At 41.5% G+C, this 20,063-nt stretch overlaps 1 protein-coding gene, 1 long non-coding RNA gene and 1 other non-coding gene across 3 annotated transcripts in view; 1 reads left to right on the top strand and 2 right to left on the bottom strand.

Moving 5' to 3' along the window:
- Window positions 1-20,063, top strand: part of FREM3 (FRAS1 related extracellular matrix 3) — an 83,469-nt gene that overhangs the window by 39,133 nt on the left and 24,273 nt on the right. Inside the window, exons 3-5 of the mRNA XM_027599749.2 lie at window positions 10,899-11,045; window positions 14,275-14,505; window positions 17,384-17,509. Of these exons, the coding sequence (XP_027455550.2) occupies window positions 10,899-11,045; window positions 14,275-14,505; window positions 17,384-17,509 (504 nt within the window). The remainder of the gene's footprint in view (window positions 1-10,898; window positions 11,046-14,274; window positions 14,506-17,383; window positions 17,510-20,063) is intronic.
- Window positions 4,108-4,214, bottom strand: LOC113926094. Its single transcript, XR_003521174.1, has one exon. It is a non-coding gene; the product is annotated as a U6 spliceosomal RNA (small nuclear RNA).
- On the bottom strand, window positions 13,078-18,719 carry LOC113925162. Its single transcript, XR_003520936.1, has 6 exons — window positions 18,469-18,719; window positions 17,969-18,075; window positions 17,315-17,379; window positions 16,156-16,316; window positions 14,185-14,295; window positions 13,078-13,545 (listed from the first exon to the last, which is right to left on the bottom strand). It is a non-coding gene; the product is annotated as an uncharacterized LOC113925162 (long non-coding RNA).

The following is a 20,063-nucleotide window of genomic DNA, read 5'->3' as shown; positions in this document are numbered from 1 at the left end:
TGGCTTGCCCATTTTTATAATGCCTGGACTAACTAACAAAGGAGATGACACAGAGCTAGGCTGTGGTTTACTTTAACCTCCAAACTTTCCTCCCTAATTATTGTCTTGTCAGACCCTAAGAACTCTACCAGAGATCGTTCCCCATTCACTTAGAGCATAGTTAGATGGTTCCAAGGTTTGGCCAAACCCACTTACAAGAGTGTGTGAATACACTTGGCTCTACAATCTGGGCTGTAATGAGGAGAACTTTATCTTTATGCCTCCACAAAGCTTCCTTTTGACACTTTCTTCACATGGCTCCTTCCTTCCCAGCACTTACAAATCAAATTGCTCTTGGAACAGTCTTATATCTCCTTTGAGCTAACTGTGGACATAAGCTGGGATGGGGATGTGACATTTATCTCTTTCTTTGTAGGAGAATAAGTGATTCTCACTTTCACACCCACCATTTCAGAGCTGCTAGTCACTGACATTAGAGGAGACCCCCCAGGGGGATGTGTCCTGTGTTGAACACCTATAAGAAACTGTAGGGGCTTAGGACGCCTGGGTGGCTCAGTCGGTTAAGGGTCTACCTTCGGCTCAGGTCATGATCCCAGGGTCCTGGGATGGAACCCCACTCAGGCTCCCTGCTCAGCGGGGAGTCTGCCTCTCCCTCTGCCCCTCCCCTCACACATTCTCTCTCTCACCCTCGCTCTCTCTCTCGAATAAATAAATAAAATCTTAAAAAAAAAACTGTAGGGGCTTTCTTTGGTTAGGTCTCCCTAAGATACAGAGTGCATTATGGCTTTTCAGGAAATATTGCTTTTCATTATATATACATGTATAATTTTTATTATACCATTTCATTTCTAATGCCAATCAAGCACAAACTTATATGCCCAGTGTGATGTGATCAGTTTCTAGAACATGAGCAGAACACTGGACTGTGGGCGGGGGGGGAGTTAAATAATACATCCTATGGAAATGTAAAATAATATTTTTATTATTTTTTGAAAGGTCTCTCTAGAACTAGACCCTCAAACTTAAAGATCAGTTCACAATGTGCACATACAGTATTGCGTAGAAGAAGTTCTAAGCTAAGAGTATTAAGAATCTGGAGAGTAGGTTCTGGCTCTCTTTCTAACTAGAGCAAAACCACAGGTCCATACTATGATACCACTAGATTTTTTAAAACCATTATCTACATTCTTATGAAGCAAGGTAATACATTTACAAATTGTACATAGGTTAAATTTTTAGCAGTGCTCATTCTATTCTTCTTTAAATCTATATTTAGGTCAGCTTTTCTCCAGGAGGCCTTCAGTCATCCAACAGGTATTTATCAAGCCCCTGTAATTTCTAGGCTCTGTGCCAAGCGCTAGGGACTCCAGATGAAAAGCAGCTACTGATGTGGGAAGAGAAGCAGACATAGAGACGATTCACTGCAGTACTGTGAGCAGCACTAGCAAGGAGGTAGTGTGCGTGAGTGACACAGATGAGCCTTTGCGCGGGGAGGTTCTTCCAAGGAGCAAGGCTCCAACTGAGCCTTGAGGGATGACTAAGAGTTTTCAGAGCTGTGAAGCTACACTGTTAGCTTCACAAAGTGCACATAACTTAGGATAAGCTCTCATAGACCCCAAAGGCAGCAAGAGAGGTAGAAGATGATGGGGAGGTAGCAAGGATCCAGATCATGGAGGGCTTTGCACACTTTTAAATGTATCGACTAGCTCTGTGACCTTGAGTGAGGCACAACTACGGAACCGCAGGGACTTTGCTTGTCAAATGTCACATACGCCCACTCCCACTCTTCAGGGTGGTAAGCATTGGATTTTCACATGACATCACAGATATCAAAGGATTCGATGATAATACGCAGGTGGGGCTAAGATCACACCTCGGGATGTTGCAGGGCACCTCTGTCCCCAGTTTGTGTGCCTCCCTGAGAACTCATCCTCCTCACATAGACGTAGGCCTCCTGAGAGCTTAAAGTTCACATTGAATTTATCAAGTTTATGTGCGAACTTATGTTGAGTAATATTCTTTTTCCAAACTGGGACACAATAAGTGTATATGTTTTCTTTATTGGTGTGACAGTGCCACCTGCCAAGGGGGGCAGAAAGCTTTATGGAATGTTAAACCTGGAAGGAACTCAGAAAGGTTCTAATTCCAACCCTTATGGGAGAGAAGAATAAGAAGGTTCTGACAAGGATCCAGTTGCTTTCTCTGGCTCTATCTAGATTGTATCCAAAAATGAGAAAGATTATTCTGATCTCCAAAGAGGAAGTTGCTATATATATTGCATTGCATTATATTACATTACACTCTCTGGAAGGAAGAGTTTGCTTCAACATCCTCCTTGAATCCCATACAGTCTTGAGAATGAAGAAGGCACAATTTTCTCCCTTCCAGTTAGGCCATGTGGAGCCCCAGATCCCAAAGAGAAATGGCCATGGCATGTGATCATACACTCGGTATATTTTTACTTTCCTGGTAGTTGGAAACTTCTGCTAATACAGTCTTATCCTTTTTTTAATTCTCTAAAATCTTGCTTTGAGAGTACTTTGGGTAGTTTTGTTTTGTGTCAAGAGCAGGATGTGGTACCCTATTGAGCATGCAAAAGAATCTTTAAAAAGCTTCTGGTCTTTATTTTTTTCCCACTGCTTCCACTGTGCTAATATTGAAGAACTCTATTTTAGGAAGGCGAAAAAGGGCATGGAAAACTTGTATTGTTATACATAGCAGTAACATGTTGGGTTTTTATTCTTCAAAATGGGAGAGCCAGATATATCGTCAAGACAGTTTGGGGACATCCCCAAAAAGATTATACCAAACACCTCTTTCAAACTGCATTGCACCTGCCGACCTCCCCCCTCGCTGCCTCACCCACCTACCTGCCCCGACATTTCCAAAGACTGCAGAAGTAGATATAGAAACACGGTCTGGGAGGTAACATCGCTGTAGCTTAAAAGGACACAAGGAGAGAAAAGACTGCAAATATCTCATCTGTGTGCTCTTCTTTCGTTGTCCCCCCTTTTCTGAAAAACCTGCCGTGTGGTTGTACAAAACAACCTGCCATCGTTCCTTAAGAAGAGAATGGACATGCACCTGCGTGTTGGAGACGCCAAGAGGAGGGCCACCTCTCCTTCCCCGCTTTGGGTCGTGCGTGGGTGATTGCACCCTGAAGCCCTGAAGGGAGAATCAGGCAGGCCTGTGGAATTATTGAAGAAAAGTGAATTATGCAAAAGAAATGGGAGTGGAATAATATCCTCGTGCAGGAAGGGGGTTGTAGCATATCTCACCCAGCAAAACACATTTTTCAAATTGCTACCCACAGCTCCAGGAGCACTGGAGACAGCTAGGGGAAGAAAATGGAGATCTGTCGGACATGCAATTTGACTTTTTCTCTTACCTAATTTTGCTAATTCTTCTATCTCAAGTTCCTTTCTTTTCCCTGAAATTATAACTCTCCTGGGGGAGAATACATTATATTTATTATATTTATGTCCTGTAGACATGCAGCTTAGCTGTACACAGCAAGCCACAATTTCATCACATTTCTTTTTTTTTTAAAGATTTTATTTATTTATTTGAGAGAGAGAGCAGCACGAGACGGGGGAGGGTCAGAGGGAGAAGCAGACTCCCCGCCAAGCATGGAGCCCCATGTGGGACTTGATCCTGGCCTTCCAGGATCATGACCTGAGTGGAAGGCAGCCGCTCAACCAACTGAGCCACCCAGGCACCCAATTTCATCACATTTCATCCCAATGAGGTACTGTGAAGCATTTTCCAAAGACAAATGATATTAACTGACACTGTGTGACAATTGACCCTATAGGTATTATGATGAGGAGGTGCTTAAGGAATTCAGATACATTTTAAAGTTGGTAGCTGAAGAAGCTAAATGCTTATGATGACAAAGCTATTTGAAAATGTCATGGGGTATTAAAAAACATAAGTATAATATTAGATTTTCTTTGGGTAATTATTAAACTTTTAAGATCAAATATCCTAATCGGTTAAATCGTTTTTTGAAATTCAAGGCCCTAAGCCATTAACATTTGACAGTAGAAGCTACCTTATCATTTAGTACTTTATTTTACTCATTTGGGAGTCAGCATTTATTTTTTTTTTAATATGGAATGCTTCATGAATTTGTGTATCATTCTTGAGCAAGGCCCATGCCAATCTTCACTGTACTGTTCAATGTTGTGTGTATGTGTTGCCGAAGCAAGCACGAGAGTCAGCATTTATTAGGTGTATTTCCAAAATTGTGCCTTAGCAATATATAATCTCTTTTTAATTTTAAGGGTTTTTATTTTTTAAATTATTGCGTTTTTAAAAGAAGAGATTATATCAGAAACTATAATTGGTAAATAAGTTATATCAAAATTAACTCTTCCTGAATATAGTATTTGGATAAATTTTTAGTGTATTTTTCCTTTTTTTTTTCACCCAACAGGAAATAATTGTGAAAATGTAAATGCATTATATGCTCTTCAATTCAAGAAGTTAGAAATTCTGCAGTTGGGTATTTTTCTCCATTATTATTTCCATAGTTGCTTTCTAAGCCATTCGCATTCCAAAACTCGCCTTTCTACTTCCTTTCCCCTCACCATGCACTCAGATCTTTCCGTTGTCCGGACAGGTCCCGTCAGTTCCTGTTCTCTGACTCCCGTCTGCTTCATCTCGTTTGTCTCTTCTTTTTCTTTTTCCTTGGCCTCTTGCACACTTCCTAGCCCAGCACTCGGCACATATCAGGCACTTGGTGCATGTTGGTCCCTTTTAGCCCCCATCTTCCATCCCCCATTATAAGTTTATAGGTTCTATTTAGAACATTAATTTTGTTCTACATAGTTCTTTTCTTAACAATTCATTCTCCTGACGTATGAAGGAAAAAAGGGAACTTAATAATAATAGTGCAAACCATCAAAAGGACACGCCCACACTTCCCTACCCATCCGGTGCCTCCTGTGTGCCTATCTTTACCTCCATTTACAGGTGAGGGAACTGGGATGGAGTCACTTGCCTAGGGCATAGAGATCACGCTGGGGGGGGTGGGGGAGGGCAGCCTCCAGTCTTCCCTCCTAAACCTGACGACTTCTTGCTTCCTCTTCTAAAGCTGCCCAGGAAAAGTGTGATGGGAAACCAGATCCCATGGATATAGCTCTTGTCCCCAACTTTAAAGTCTGATTTTCCCACAGGAAAAAGAGTTTATTGACTTAGATCAGGCTACGTTCCAAAGCCAATAAGGAATGTTTGATTATCAATGCCAAATTCAAATCCAAAATGTTTCTTTTGTCATTCTCCTAAAACACGAGTATGAAACACAGGAAGACTTTTATCAGAGATGCAGTAAAATCCTTTACACTGGTGGTTCTGAATGAGAGGTTACTTTTCTCCTTCGGGGACATTTGGCAAAATTTTTTTTATTTTTGTTATTGTTACAGGTGAAGGACAGGGGTGGGTGAGGGACTGCTGTTGGCATCTAGTAAGTAGAGGTCAAGGATGCTGCTGAACATCCTACGATCCACAGGAGACCTCTCACAACAAAGACTTCTCCCGCCTAAATGCCAGTAGTACTGAGGTTGAAAAATGCCTCCCTCGGGTATAACTAGATATGTAGCTATGATAGCTTGATATAGCAAATAACAAGGTATCATCCTTGGATAAGAAGACTATAGTTCTGCTTGAAACTGTTCTTTTTTCCTTCTAGGTGATAGTTTTCTATCAGACTTCCACACTGTGATAAAACTAACTCACAGGCTTCTTATTTTCCATTCTGTTGCTTATTTTCCTTCATTGGCTCCCAAATGCAACTGTCCCCAGAGTTTAGTTCTTGGTCCTCTTTGTTTACAGTTATTTCCTCATTGAGGTACAGAACTTTGTCTATGCAAAGTCTTACATAAATTGGAATCCAGACTCTGCACTCTTACTCATTATACATTAAACCACCTCCCATTACCTGGAATGTAATCGTTAATGCATCAGCTGGCTGGCTGCCTGCTTCTGGGTCCAGGGGAAGGAGCTGCACCTGTGCAGAGTGCCCCAGTGGAAGCCTGTGGGGGCAGAGCTAAAGCCTAGGCAACCAAGTCTCTGGCCCCTACCGGGAGGGCCCCCAATCACACCCCCGACCCCCTCTCCCCGCTCAGAACTCCCTGACTTCAAAAGCCGAGGGCCCTGAAACGACCCTCACACGTGGTGGGGCTTCCAGCTTAGCAGGGGTCCCCTGGCCATTCCAAGCACCTCCTCTTTCTCATATTGCATTCCCTTCTCCCCTCTACCTCCAACCCCTTCCCCAGCAATGGATGGGGCAGAACCAAACACCCCGGGAGACTAAATCAGAGCTGCGCATGCAGAGGCAAGGTGGCTGGTAGAGACCCAGTCCTTTCCTCACGTCACCCTGGCTTGGACTTTCAAAGTCCAGGGACTGACAGGTCTGAGGGCAGAGAAGGGCAAGGCCTGAATCAGCTTCTTCAGGGCCCCAGCATGTCTGTCGTCAGGTGCTCAACCAGGATCCTACTACTATAAGTGTTCTTATCCACATCCACCATTGCATGGATCCTTTGAGAGGCAGTGCCTGACAAAATGCAAAGATTGTATAATATGTATTTAGCTCTCTATTGTTACACTTTGAAAAATTGGACTTTAAAACACCCTTTCAGAAATTTTCTGTATCACAGTACACCCAAATATACATTTCTTGCCTTTGTCCCTCCCCCAGACCTTTTTCCGCATATACCCACGTTTCCAAGGAGCCGATGGACTTTTCCCTTGGACTTCTTACCACCCTCAAAGCCAAATCTGAAATTAAACTTGCAAGCTGTCTTCCCCGCCTGACTTCTCTCTGTCGGCTCACACGACGCAATTCCTCCAGCCGCCCGATTTGAGCTCTGAGTCATCTCTGACAGCCCACCTCCCGCGTGCTGGTTTCTTGTCCCCCAAACCTGTTGATTCTCCCTCATTTCCCCCTAAACCGTTCTTTTCCTCTCCACTATCACTGCCCAGTGCTTAAGCCCTCACTGCCTCATGAAATCTGTTCACATCCTCTCTGAAGAAATTATACCTTGGGTCAAGTGACAAAAATAATACAATTGAGAAACCAGTTTGATATTGTTTATTCAAGGGAAAGCAATTCACGGACTGGGGATACAGCGCCTCACAAGCAGCCGAGCACTGTTCCCGAGGGATCTGGGGCAAAAGCAAGCCTCACAGAGCATTAGAAGAGACAGCTCAGAAACAGAGTATGATTGGCTAGGAGGTTGGAGACTTCCTTATAAGGCTTGAGCAGGTTCTGTTTTCTAGAGTAAGGTAAACTAGCTAAAGGTGAGTCGAAGGCTTGTGATTGCTGTATGTTGGGTTTCCTTGACAGGTGTTTTGGGTAAGTGCAGGCTGACTTAGGTTTAAATTTGTGGCATGGACTGGGCCACGGGAGGCCTCCATGGTCTGGGTCCTGATAAACAAATTAACTTTATCACTTGCATTTCTTTTGATCCACAACACTTAGCACAGGGCTTCACACTGTGTCTGCTGACTGGCTGGAATTTGAAGTCATTATTTATAAGACGTGTAAATGAACAAGTAAATGGTCCTCTGTATGTACCTGATTGATTCATGCATTAAAAAATACTGATTTGTACTTATTTTCTCCTGCCTCTCCATTAAAATGTGTGCATCGATGTCAATATAACCTTCATGTGACCCATTTCTTGAGAGCCTACTGTGTGCCAGGCATCGTGCTACTCATTTCCACCTTCACTATCCAGGGTAATCCTTACCATTCAGTGATGAAGATATTATTCCTGTCCTTGTTATTGTTATAGTGCTCATTTAACCGTCCAGGAATCTAAAACTCAAAGGTACTTGGTAACTTTTTCGAGTCCATATGGCTAATTAGTAGCAGACTAAAGTCCCTGCTACTTCTATGCTACCTCACTGCTTCCTTGTACTATCAGCACATTTTATTTTAGGAATCTGAGTACAGAAAAATTACTGGAGATGAGAATGTAAAAGGGGCCCTCTACTATTTTCACCTCGTTTTTGCGTTCTAATATTAAATACCATTTAGAAATCTCTAGATCTCTGAGAACTGCCTTCCTCCTCAATCACACACAGCAGCAAAGCCACAGCTAACAACACCGTAGCTCACCAGACCCACACTCGGCCACTGAGAGGCCGAGATGCGAATCTCTCTCTGCTGGTCATGTGATAGAAAGATAAGCAAACTCAAGATGAGCGGGGCCACATGCATGGAGAAGTGGAGAAAGCCAGCTGGTCTTCAGAGAACACAGAACGAAGCAAACACCCCGGGAGAAGGCTTAACAAGAAACTGTGGGGCTCTTGGGGGGCAGAGACTTAGGGATTGCTGCTCAGGACTAAAGATTTTCAACACTTTGGCGCACTTTTTTGAGAAATCCGTATCATATATATTTGGGCTGTGAAAATGGTTTTGTCTCTAATTGTTGATCCTTTTTTAACATACATGTGTTGACTCAAAGGGTCTTGCTTGCAATAGATTTTGCCCAGTTCCCTTTTGAGGTATTTGGGTTGCATTGATCCAGGAGCATTGATCATAGGAGCGGCAGCTCAGAGTCAAAAACAGAACGCAGAACTAGAAGTCTACAGTCCAGACAAGATAGGACCTTGCCACTACCCTGAACTGACCTGGCCAAGTCACTTCATTGGCCTGAAACTGTTTGCTTTAGATATACAATGAGACTAATATTTGTCCTACTCTGTAGTGTGGTTGTCAGAATAAAATAAAGATTACATGAGAGAACTTTGGAAAAGAGCAAGTAAACATAAACTATTATTTTGACTCATGATTTCAAAATCCAAAAAACTGCATACTGGAAGAACTAAAATGGTTTCAAACTAGAAAGACCAAGATCATATTTTTTAATAACATGAAAGGATTTCTGGTATATTTGTCTTACGTTTTTCTGTATTTGTCGGAATACCCACAGTACTGTCAATAATGTTATCTCTAAAGAGAGAGAGAAGACAGATGGAGAATAAACATGAAATCCAGCAGGTGCATTTACCCAGCAGTTAAGGCTCAGCGAGTTCCTGGGACGCCAAATGAGCATGATTTGTGATATAATCAAGTTATAATTTTAGCTGTCTGTCCTTTTACTGTTCAGTGGTGGTGTTGGGAGGCCTGACGTTCTTCCCCTCCTCCTACAATGGAAACTTGGGCAGGTCACACAACTTTTCTAATCACTCTCAGATAAAAACATCTTACCATCATATTAAATCAAAAGCTGCGTCAGTCTGGTCATTAGAATTCACAGCCCCAAGCCATAATTAAATCTCAAACTTGCTCTGTGTTAAGTCTTCTCTGCAACTATTAGCCGGAACCTGTGCCAGTGGGGAGAGTAGAGGCCAGTTTCTGCTCTCTCCATGCTCGTGGTTCCCCTAGCTGCCTAGCAAGGTTTGGATCCCTGGGTTGGCCCCAGAGAGAGAGGAGATGGGGGACAGAGCACAGTCTGGTAGGGGAAGTATTGTCATCTCATGCTGGGGACACCTCATGACAACTATTTAACAGTGACTCTCTCTTTAGTTGGTGTTTTCATGAGTTCCTTAAAGATTCCTGACTCTGGAATCTGTAGTTCCTTGTCTTTTACTGTTTCTACAGTTGATGATAGAAATCTTGTGGTCAGCTTCCAGCCTCCTTCGGCTGAGATCCCACTGCCTCCTCAACAGGGCCTGTGGGACAGATGACCTACCTCGGGGCCACATGCATGCTTTCTGTGTCCCACTCTTTGTGGATACTTAATTACTTCCCAAATGCAGGCCCCTCCAACCTCCCTACCCTGCCAAGGCTACGTAAACTTTGGAGAATTCATTTGTCACATGGACCTACAATTACAGGACATGTCAACTTTCCACAAGTTTCATGAAGCCCACACCCTCTAGGCTGGAGGTGAAAACTGTAGCCCTACTCCATGCCCACACTCCTCTTGGGTGGTGGTAGAGATTCCCACCAGCTTTTCCTAAAGTACTCTCTTCCCAGATCTTCCTTTCTTATCTATGTGTTGCGCTTTTTTGATATGCTGCATCTGATTTAGGGGTTCAGTAGTTACGGAACTGGTTAGTAAAGCTTTCTGTTGTAAACTTTGCATATGGTAGTCTGCCCACACTCACTTTGTTCTCTGATATCTATTATACTGAAGCATCAGTTGAAACTGAGTCATAGAGAGTCCTATTTCAACATCCTTTTACAAGTGATTATTTGTCACAACTGCTCCCCAGTTTGAGGGAGACCTGTTCTTTCTTCCAATCCACACACATTGCACAGCACCAGTACAGGGCTAGATTGACCATCATCAAAGAGGCCTGTGACCTAGTGTGGACAAGAGCAAATCAGATAGAGCCTTATATCCTTGTCTCTTGCACTCCCCTTGGACAGTTTTTAAACATTAAGAATCTGAGTTCAAGACACCATACCAGATCCTCACAGTGATAAAATAAGGAAATATAATGTGGGCACTGTCTTTAAGGAACCTCTAGCCTATTGTGAGAGCAAATGGATACATGAACAATACAAAGGAGTAGATCAGAGGGCAGAGGAAGAAAAGGAGGGAAGGAGGCAGGGAGAAAGGAGGCAAACAAAGGAAGCAGTGAGCAAAGGATGGAAGTATTGAATATGAGTGGAATTTAAAACTACCAAGCTTTGACTCTTTGCAACTCTAGTGCATAAGGCCTTTTAGGAATAGACCCATATGAATAATCCCACATTAAGCAGGGGGAATAGTGCTCATGACACTCTCTAGAAAAGCAAAGCACTTCTCTCTATATTAAAAAGGAGCATATATTTTGAAACCCTTGGTTTTAGAAGCAAAATGAAAACCCTGCATTAGATGATTTTTCCATATAATTCAACTTTCATCCAATGTCTCCTCTACTCCTATCAATTGCAGAAGGAAATAAGCTAACACATCAGCCTTTCCATCTGAACTGGGCTTGGATTTCTTTGGAGAAAGAGTACTACATTGTGGATGAAGATTCCACGTTCTTAGAAGTGACCCTCACACGCAGAGGGTATCTTGAAGAAACATCTTTTATCAGTAAGTAAATTTAGATTGGTTGTTGGCAATAGGTAATGGAAACATGAAATCTAAACTTAAAAATAAGTATGAGAGAATACATTGGAAAAGAATCAACAACAGGTTTGGGGAAACCTCTAAAAAAATGTGTGAAATTGTGCCATAGTTTTTACTCCACGTGGGTTACAGGGTTAAATACACACTCCAACTTTTCATCCCCCTCCTCTGGGCTGCCCCCTTCTGGAAGGTTACAGACTTTCTGTTTCAACCCAAAAGATGCCGGGGAAAAATAAAACATTCCAAAGCCATGTACCACAATCCCCAAGTCACTCAGTTTCTTTTAAAATTGCTTTTAAGCATGCTATATATCATGATGCTTAGTTCTAGCTATTTCTTTTGAAAAATTATTTGTGAGTACATGATATATTATTATGTTTTGTTGTAGCTATTTCTTTTGATTATACATAACTGTTTTTACCCTGCTTTAGGTTCTAAATTCTTCCAGAACATATACAGCATCAAATCTTTCTATGTGCTACAAAGACCCACGTCTCCTTGGAGTAAACAGATATAAAATGCCTACATAATACATGTCATTTTCATCATTAATAATAATAATGTTCTAATAATGCATTATATTTTTATGACATCTTTAGCTGCCAAAACTTTCAGAGATCATTTTGTCTTTAGTTTCATAACCTATTGAGAAAACAGATAGGAGTGTGTTATCTTCATTTCACAAATGAGCATTCTGAGTTTCCCAGACATTCGGAATCTAATCAGAGACCTGCCAACATATCAAAACTGTTGGAGAGAAGCCAGAAGGAGATGGCTGAGAACAGGCGATCAAGAAAAGGCAAGCTTTTCCCCAGTCTCCTCTCCAGGCCCGAGGCTCTGATATAGGAGTGTTCCCCTAAAAGTGGTTGGTGAAAGAGCACTCTGATTTTTGGGTGGCCCCTAGCCTCAGTCTACACTGCAGGTCACTTTGTCAACCCACAGTGGAATTTGCCAAGGAACTTGAGCTGAAATATGCCTCCTTTCTATCTTTATAATTCTTTACCTCAGGGATTTCTCATGGGCAAAAGTTTTGGGTTATTATGTCAAGGAGTATTTTCATATCCTACTCAAGAAAAAAACTCATCTATCTGCCCAGAACTATTTGAATAAACTCCTCAGAGAAAAGTCCCCAGCCTCCCTATCTGAACCAGCCTCTCCACGGGTGCTATCCCTGGGCCCTGCTTTATTCTTCACAGCACTGAGCATCCCTGGCATGCATCATATGTCCATCTGTCCACTGTCTGTCCTCCTCAGTAGATTTCCAACTCCATTAGGTCACGCGCTACAACCTGGGTTATGCCCAACACTGAAAACAGCACAGGGTATATGGTGGTCGCCCAATATGTGTTAAGTGAGCTACATATAATCAACTCTTCTGTCCTACAAAGCACTCCTTAAAAACCACATCAACACCACACTAGAGAACCTTACTCAGTGCTCCAAGAAGCCCTCCTAATCCGCTCACCCCACCCCATGCTGAGTTGCTTGTGGATTAAATATGATGAGTGTAAATCAATCTAGCGTAGTCCCTGGCATACATTAAATGCTCAGTAAATGTTAACTATCATCACTCATCAAACAGAATTGAAATCATTTGTTTCTTTCCCCTTGTAAACCTCTTAGGGATAGTAGTGGCTCTACCGAATTCAGCATGGCCTTCTCAGCACCTCACACAGAGCGATGCTCACCAAGTATTAAATGGTCACGTGCCTACTCAGTTTATGCAGAAGTCCCAGCTACCTGTACTTAAACTGTGGCTAAGGACACCACTCCCTCTTCCTTATCTTCTCCAAGTCCAACATGGCCAGAGGAGGCTCTTCCTAAACATTGGACATTCATTCTCAGTTACCAAACTCGTATCGATGCAAGCTTTCTTCAACAGTTTTAAAAAGTCAATGCAAGCTCTTATCCTGGAAATTATTTTCACACTTTATAGGCTTGGGTGTCTTTTACAAGATATCAGATTCTCTGAGAATGAGACAGAGGGAAGGGCAAAAGGAGCTATTCATCTCATTTTATGTAAAGCTTTTCACAATAGCTGGTGTCAGGTGGTAATATTTGATTTCACACATTCGGACAACTGGAGAGTCTTCACCGTATAATGAGACCCAAAGTGATGAAGTAGAGGTATTCTTGTTTCATTAGGCCTTCATTAGGATATTAAAATCAAAACCAAACAATCTAGAACACTATTGAACATTTTGTGGTGAGGGGAGGCTCTGTTCAGCCTGGAGGGGTTAGCACCTTTGATCTTATATCTCACATTGGGTACTTTCAACACTATGTTGCTGTTGTTCAGTTTCTTCAGTGAGTCACAAATTTCTGTTTCCTAACAGACCTCAAACCTAACCCCACCTCTCCATTTTTACCAACAGCGCCCTATGTGTCTGGAAAATCACTACCAATCTTCTTACAATTATAAATTACTAAACACAGAAGGATTGAAGCCACCATGAGTAAAGATCTGCATGAGAAAAAAATTAATTTCATTAATTAAAACTATTGAAATTATTAGATTCAAAATAGTCATTCAAAAAATATTTATGGGGGACCCCTGGGTGACTCAGTTGGTTAAACATCTGCCTTCGGCTCAGGTCATGGTCCCAGGGTCCTGGGATCGAGCCCCACTTCGGGGTCCCTGCTCCGCGGGAAGCCTGCTTCTCCCTCTCCCACTCCCCCTGCTTGTGTTCCCTCTCTCACTGTGTCTCTCTCTGTCAAATGAATAAATAAAATCTTTAAAAAATATATTTATGGACTACTTATTTCACGCCAGGCACTGCTGTAATCACCAGTGAACAAAACAGCCAAAGATCTCCACCTCCATGTGGTGCCCATTCTAATGGCTTCTCTGGAAGCTGGAACAGTTTCATAGTTATCTCTGAATCCCGAGTACCTGGTAGAGTTTGGCATATCAGATGCCCTCAGCAAATATTTGTAAGATAAATAAGTTAATGACTGTTATCTGTTCTCTCTTTTTTGTCTCTCCTCCTTCCCTGCTTCCCGCTCACTTCCCTCCACTTCTGCTTATGTACACTCTTAGCCAATAAGTATAGTTTATAAATGTCTTTTGGGAGCATTAAAAAAAAAGTAACTTCCATGTTACCTGTTTTTCATCAACAAAAGAATCCTCTTTGAAAGAATCTTTCTTCGGTGACTTGGTTTAACCATTCATAGTTTCCCACTTTTTATTTAGGCATTGTAACCAAAGATGAAACTGCAAAGAAAGATAAAGATTTTAAAGGAAAGTCCCAGAAACAGGTCCACTTCAATCCTGGACAGACTACAGCCACATGGAGACTGAGAATTATATCTGACAATAAATACGAGGCTTCGGAGACCTTCCAGATCATTCTGTTGAACCCTGTCATGGCTGCACTGGAGTTTCCGGAAGTGGCAACTGTTGAAATTGTCGACCCTGGAGATGGTATGTGATTTATGTTGGTATGATTTATTAACTGGTACATGTTCCTGCATCCATTTCAGGCGTTCATACTTCCCTCAGGCTCCATAAGCCACTGAGTATGTTCATACAATTTAGGATTTAAAGTTAGGTAATCACTTTAAGGCAGTAATTTTTCCTTTGCTCTTAGGATTTTTTTTTTAAAGATTTCATTTATTTATTTGAGAGATAGTGAGAGAACACGAGTAGGGGATTGGGGGAAAAGGCAGAGGGAGAAGGGGAAGCAGACTCTCCCCTGAGTGGGGAGCCCGATGCAGGACTCCATCCCAGGACCCTGAGATCAGGCAGATGTTTAACTGACTGAGCCATCCAGGTGCCCCTGCTCTTAGGATTTTTGAAAAGGAATATAAGAGATTGAAATAGACATGACTTTACCAGCATTCCTTTAAAATATGCACAAGCCCTTATAGTTAGCTCTCTACACACTCGGTATGGCCCAGCATTGCCTCCAGATGGCTGATCCTCAGGGCTCTTTCTAGGCCCACTAATTTCTCACCATTTTCTGGGAGCACCTCATCAGATCAGGGAAGGACTTCAGATATCCCTTGTCCTAGATGTGGCTGCTAGGCACTAGTCAACTTGTTGGTTTTAGCATGTGTTCCACAAAGCTCTGTTATAGTTGTGCCTCATATGCTTGAATTCACAGGTTCATTTTATTCATTTACTCATTCATTCATATAGCAAATACCTCCCAAGATAAATTAAAAAGGGAAAAAGAAGTTTTAACTAGTAATTGTGCTATTGGTTGCCCCTTTTCTTGAAAGGAGAAGAATACTCCCTTAAGGAAGGTTTTAGTATTCATCTTTGAATTTTAGTTAGACACATTGATTGTCATAATAGTTGAAAGAATTCAAGCATCCCCTAGAATTGCATGATTTACTACCAGGGCGTAAGTCTTAGTTAATTCACAAGAATGCATGGAGAGTCCTCTGTATTCGTATGTCCCAAACTGCATAGCAAAAAACAATAGTATAATATAATTTCTACAGCAGGATTAGAAAGCTTTCCATAGACCAAATAAATCTAGAAACTGTTTCAAATATCTTCCTTCCTTTGAAGCATCATAATTCACGCTAGCATAATAAACTTTCTAAGAAATTCTCCTACAAAGAAACTTGTTTAACTTTGTTTAATTAGTTTTCCCAAACTAGAACATAGACTTTTTTTTAATTTATTGTCCCCAAGGAATACCCTATAAAATCTCTTATACTTTTCTTTAAATACAATTTGGGAAATACTGTTCTATACACTTTGGTTTTTGGCAGACAAAAGTAGAAAACGTTGCCCCATTACCCAATGAACAAGGTATCTTATCAGTTTTGTTGATGACAACACTTAGACACATGAATCAATTAGGAAAGCCCAATGTTAGGATACATGACTAAAGCAGTCAAGAGTTCTGAGGTAAGAAGGTGGAGAGATCACCATAGTCATAAGCAGTTAAGCCTCCTGGAAGAGGGAGGGTTTGAGCTGAATCTTAAAGAATAAATGGGATTTGGATTCCCTGGTGGAAGAGAGCAGGCTTTTCAAAATGGGAAAATAGAGAACATGTCTGAACAACTCAGTATTAACGTATTTTTCCAGTTTTTTCACATAATAATAATTTTAACTTACTTTTAGCTTCTTCCATGATGCCAACTTTTTGAATCAAGAGATGTCAAGACAGTAGACTACCATAGGAGGGTAAAATGGCAGAAAGAAAATTATCACTGGTCTTTTCCTCTGTAAATCGGGACCACTATTTTCCTAGAGGTAGATATCAGTATCTGTCAAAACTAATTTAGGCAACAAAATAAAGAAGAAAAAATTAACCCATGATAACTAGACAATTCAACATTGAATTCTGGGTTATCACTTAGTAATAGTTCCAAAAGAAGAAATGATGGTCTATACAATATTTTTCCTTCTTGCTTGCAAGAGGAAGACTCTATGTGTATATATGTTATGAAAGAAAGAACTAAAGAAGTTGAATGTGGTTTGATTTGTTGTCCATTTGACTCTGAGTAGGAACAACGCACTTAAATTTCTATTTTTTTAAACAAACACATATATTTAATTGCACACTGCATGCTTAATGAAAAGCCTTGGAAAATGTTGAAAAAAAAAGAAAAATACTACATATAATTCCATCAACAAGAGATAACCAATATTCATATTCATATTTCAGTGAATGTTCTGATGATGTGTATACATGCGTAAATATACACACATGTGCATGCATACAGATGCACACACACAGCTCGGTAAATTCCAATGGGAATGTTATTTTAAACATTAAGGGTAGGAGTATGTTAACAATACCAGAATTAAAAAGCCTAATAAAAAAATTAAGGGAGAACCAGTAACTTATTTTTCCCAAAATATTAATTGGCCAGTGTCTTCCACACAATATCTGCACAATAAGTGTTAAGTAAAATGTTCATGGAATAAATCAGGAAAAAGTTATTTCCACATTAATGTATTAGATTACTTGATTGTTAAAAGAATTTTTTAAAAAGTAAGCAGTAAAAGTAAAGCAAGGGTAGAAATGTGTGATCTCTATTTAGAAGACCTAAAATTTGATCTCAAAAAAAAAAAAAATAAAGACACAATTGCTGCAAGATTTTCCTTTCCATTTTAGTGCCAGCTTTTCTTTTTAACCTTTCAAAAGCCTCCTAAACCCAATTCCACTGCTTCTCCAGCTCCACTTAATAAGAAACATTTCCTATCCCCACTGTATCTCATATAGTTAATCATGTTAGGAAAATATAGGGGTCAAAACATTCCTACTCACGTTAAAATATCACCAATATCACCAGTCCATTTGAAGCCTTGCTGAAGTGTCTTCTACTGTCTCTTCTAGAATCAACAGTTTATATTCCAGAGGCAGAATACAAAATAGAGGAGAATGTTGGAGAGCTTTTGATTCCAGTAAGACGGTCTGGAGATGCTAGCCAAGAACTAACGGTCATTTGCTCTACACATGAAGGTAGGAGGCTTTGCAGAGTACTGACATCCAGGAATAAGATTCTTAGGACCGTGGGGCTACGGGGAGTAGCTGGGTGGTGAGCCAAGCGCTTGCAGAGGCCTGAACCCTGGATCAACCCTGGTCCATGCCCTGCTACCTGACAACCTTGCAACCACGTGCAGGTGCTCTAATTCTGGGGGATCTGGTCTCTTCAACCAAGGGTAAAATTTCACTGGAAACTGGGATAAAAACGTATGTTGAGACTACCTCATAAAGTTGTTTGAGGGTCAAATGAGACATGTGAAAATAGTTTTTATATGCTGGTAGAAAATATAAATAAGGGATTCTTACTTTTAATGGTCTGCACTGCACTTAAGAAACAAGGTAAAATAGTCTGTATGTACTACTCGGTCTCTTCTCCTCCCTCCCTACCCCCAACAATGAAAAATGCCCCCTAATCATGGGCCCTGGTGTCCTTACCCCTCAAAGCAATGTCCCGTTCTTTCTGACCTCTCCACTTCTATACAGTCAAAATTTAGCTGTCCTCTGTCCAATCCCTCGAGGTCATATGTTTTCACTCATTAGAACTATGTAATAGACAAAAACAATGGACCTATAAGAAGACCACCCAAATGAGAAGAAAAATAAACTATAAAAGTAAACTACATTTTTCTACACTAACACCAATATTTCACCTCCAATACCAGATGTGTGCAGGTTTTTCCCATACCAAGCAATTCTCCAATTTCTGCACACACCAGCTGAGTGTCCTCAAATTCAATTCTGACACCATCTACCTGGAGATAACACAGACCCTACAGGGTAAGGTCTCCATCCCACAAGACCGCCTCCACTTCAGATACCTATTCCAAGTTTAGGTTGTCACTGTGTTTCTGACCTACTGGAGGTTCCCACTACCCCTGTTTGGGTTTGATAATTTTCTAGAATAGCCTACAGAACTCAGGAAGCCATTTACTTACTAGATTACAGGTTTGTTATAAAGGATACAACACAGGAACAACCAGATGGAAGAAAGGCCTAGGCAAGGTATGTGGAAAGGGGCACAGAGCTCCCTCATGCTCTCTGGGAGCATCCCCTTCCCAGCACCTAGAGGTGTTCAGCAACCCAGAAGCTTTCTGAACCCCTTTGGTTAGGCTTTTTTTCTGGAGGCTTCATCACATAGGCATGGTTGATTAAATCATCGGCCATTGGTGATTAAATCATCCCCCAGATCCCCTCCCCTCCCTGGAGGGTTAGGGAGTGAGGCAGAAAATCCTAACACTCTAATCACTGGTTGGTTTCCCTGGCAACCAGTGTCCCACCACCAATGCCATCTAGGAGGCCCCAGCACCAGTCATCTCATTAGCATGCAAAAAGACATATTGCTTCAAAGATTCTAAGGGTTTAAGGAGCTTATGTGCCAGGAAACAGGGACAGAAACCAAATATATATATTACTTATGTCCCAGGCTAATTTATTCAGAGCTTACTCTAGCTAGGGGGTCAGCCACCATCACTTGCACTTGGCAGAGACTCAAAGGCAGGCAGAGGAGTGGACTGCTTTATAATGGAAAAAAGGTAAGGTATACCCTGATTGGAGGCTGTTGGCCTAAGGAAGCTGGAGGCCTACGTGGTTGATTAGGGAAATATGTTTGGCTTTCTCTGGTTGGTCCTAAATTGGAAGCCAGGGCAAACATTAGAGAAGTTGGCAGTTATTAACTCCTGACCATTTGAGGCCAAACGTCACAGAGGTAGTGGTTTCACTTCCTAGATGGGTGGCTGCAGATGGTGTGTCAGATTTCTATTTTTATATATGGTCTGACCACTCTCCATTCATTTAGGCAATCTCTCCAAATCTATGCTCACACTTGCTAAACATCCAACAATGCACAGCACAGCCCCCACAATTAAGAATCACCTATCAAATCTATTAATAGTGCCAAGGTTGAGGAAAGGAACAAGAATAAATTCTCCTCTGCCCTGAGGACAAGGAATTTGGCAGGAAGCAGGTGAGTGCTTAAATTACCTCACTGAGTGCAGGTAATTTATTTTGAGATTTTCAAAGTCAACTACAAGGACAAGCTTCTGTAGCACATCTTCAAGATCTTCACGTTTGTTTTTGGCTTTATGTCCAGAGATGAACTGCCCTGTTCATTAAAGCCTGTTCTTTAACTAAGATTCACCTCTTGAAGGCATCAGACACTGCCAGCTACATGTAACTTACATTTTAACCTGGTGTTACCCCGTGCAGGAAGTAAAAAGCAAGGAGAAGAAATTACAAGGTGAGGCCGTCCTTGAGGTCTTCTTTGCCAAGTGATCCCTGGGAGGATGTGCTTCGCTCTCTCTTCTAAGTCCACACTGGGCTCTAGTTTAAGTCTTAGAATGAATGAGGACCTGGGCATGCAGGGGAGGGGCTGCAGCTTGGCAAAGAAGCTCATTCTCTGCTGTAAGCTTCCAGCTGGGCTTCTTCTGGTACCAGTGGCATATTCTCTGTCCACATGCATACTGTCTGGAAGATAAGGATTCTAGAGTTTACCAGATGTGAATGGGAGGAAAGAGGTGGTAAATAGCCCAAC

The sequence above is a fragment of the Zalophus californianus genome, chromosome 2 (genome assembly GCF_009762305.2).
Source record: "Zalophus californianus isolate mZalCal1 chromosome 2, mZalCal1.pri.v2, whole genome shotgun sequence".
NCBI classification, from domain to species: Eukaryota; Metazoa; Chordata; class Mammalia; order Carnivora; family Otariidae; genus Zalophus; species Zalophus californianus.
Note: the sequence above shows the minus strand (reverse complement) of the source record. Positions and strands in the feature narration are given on the sequence as shown.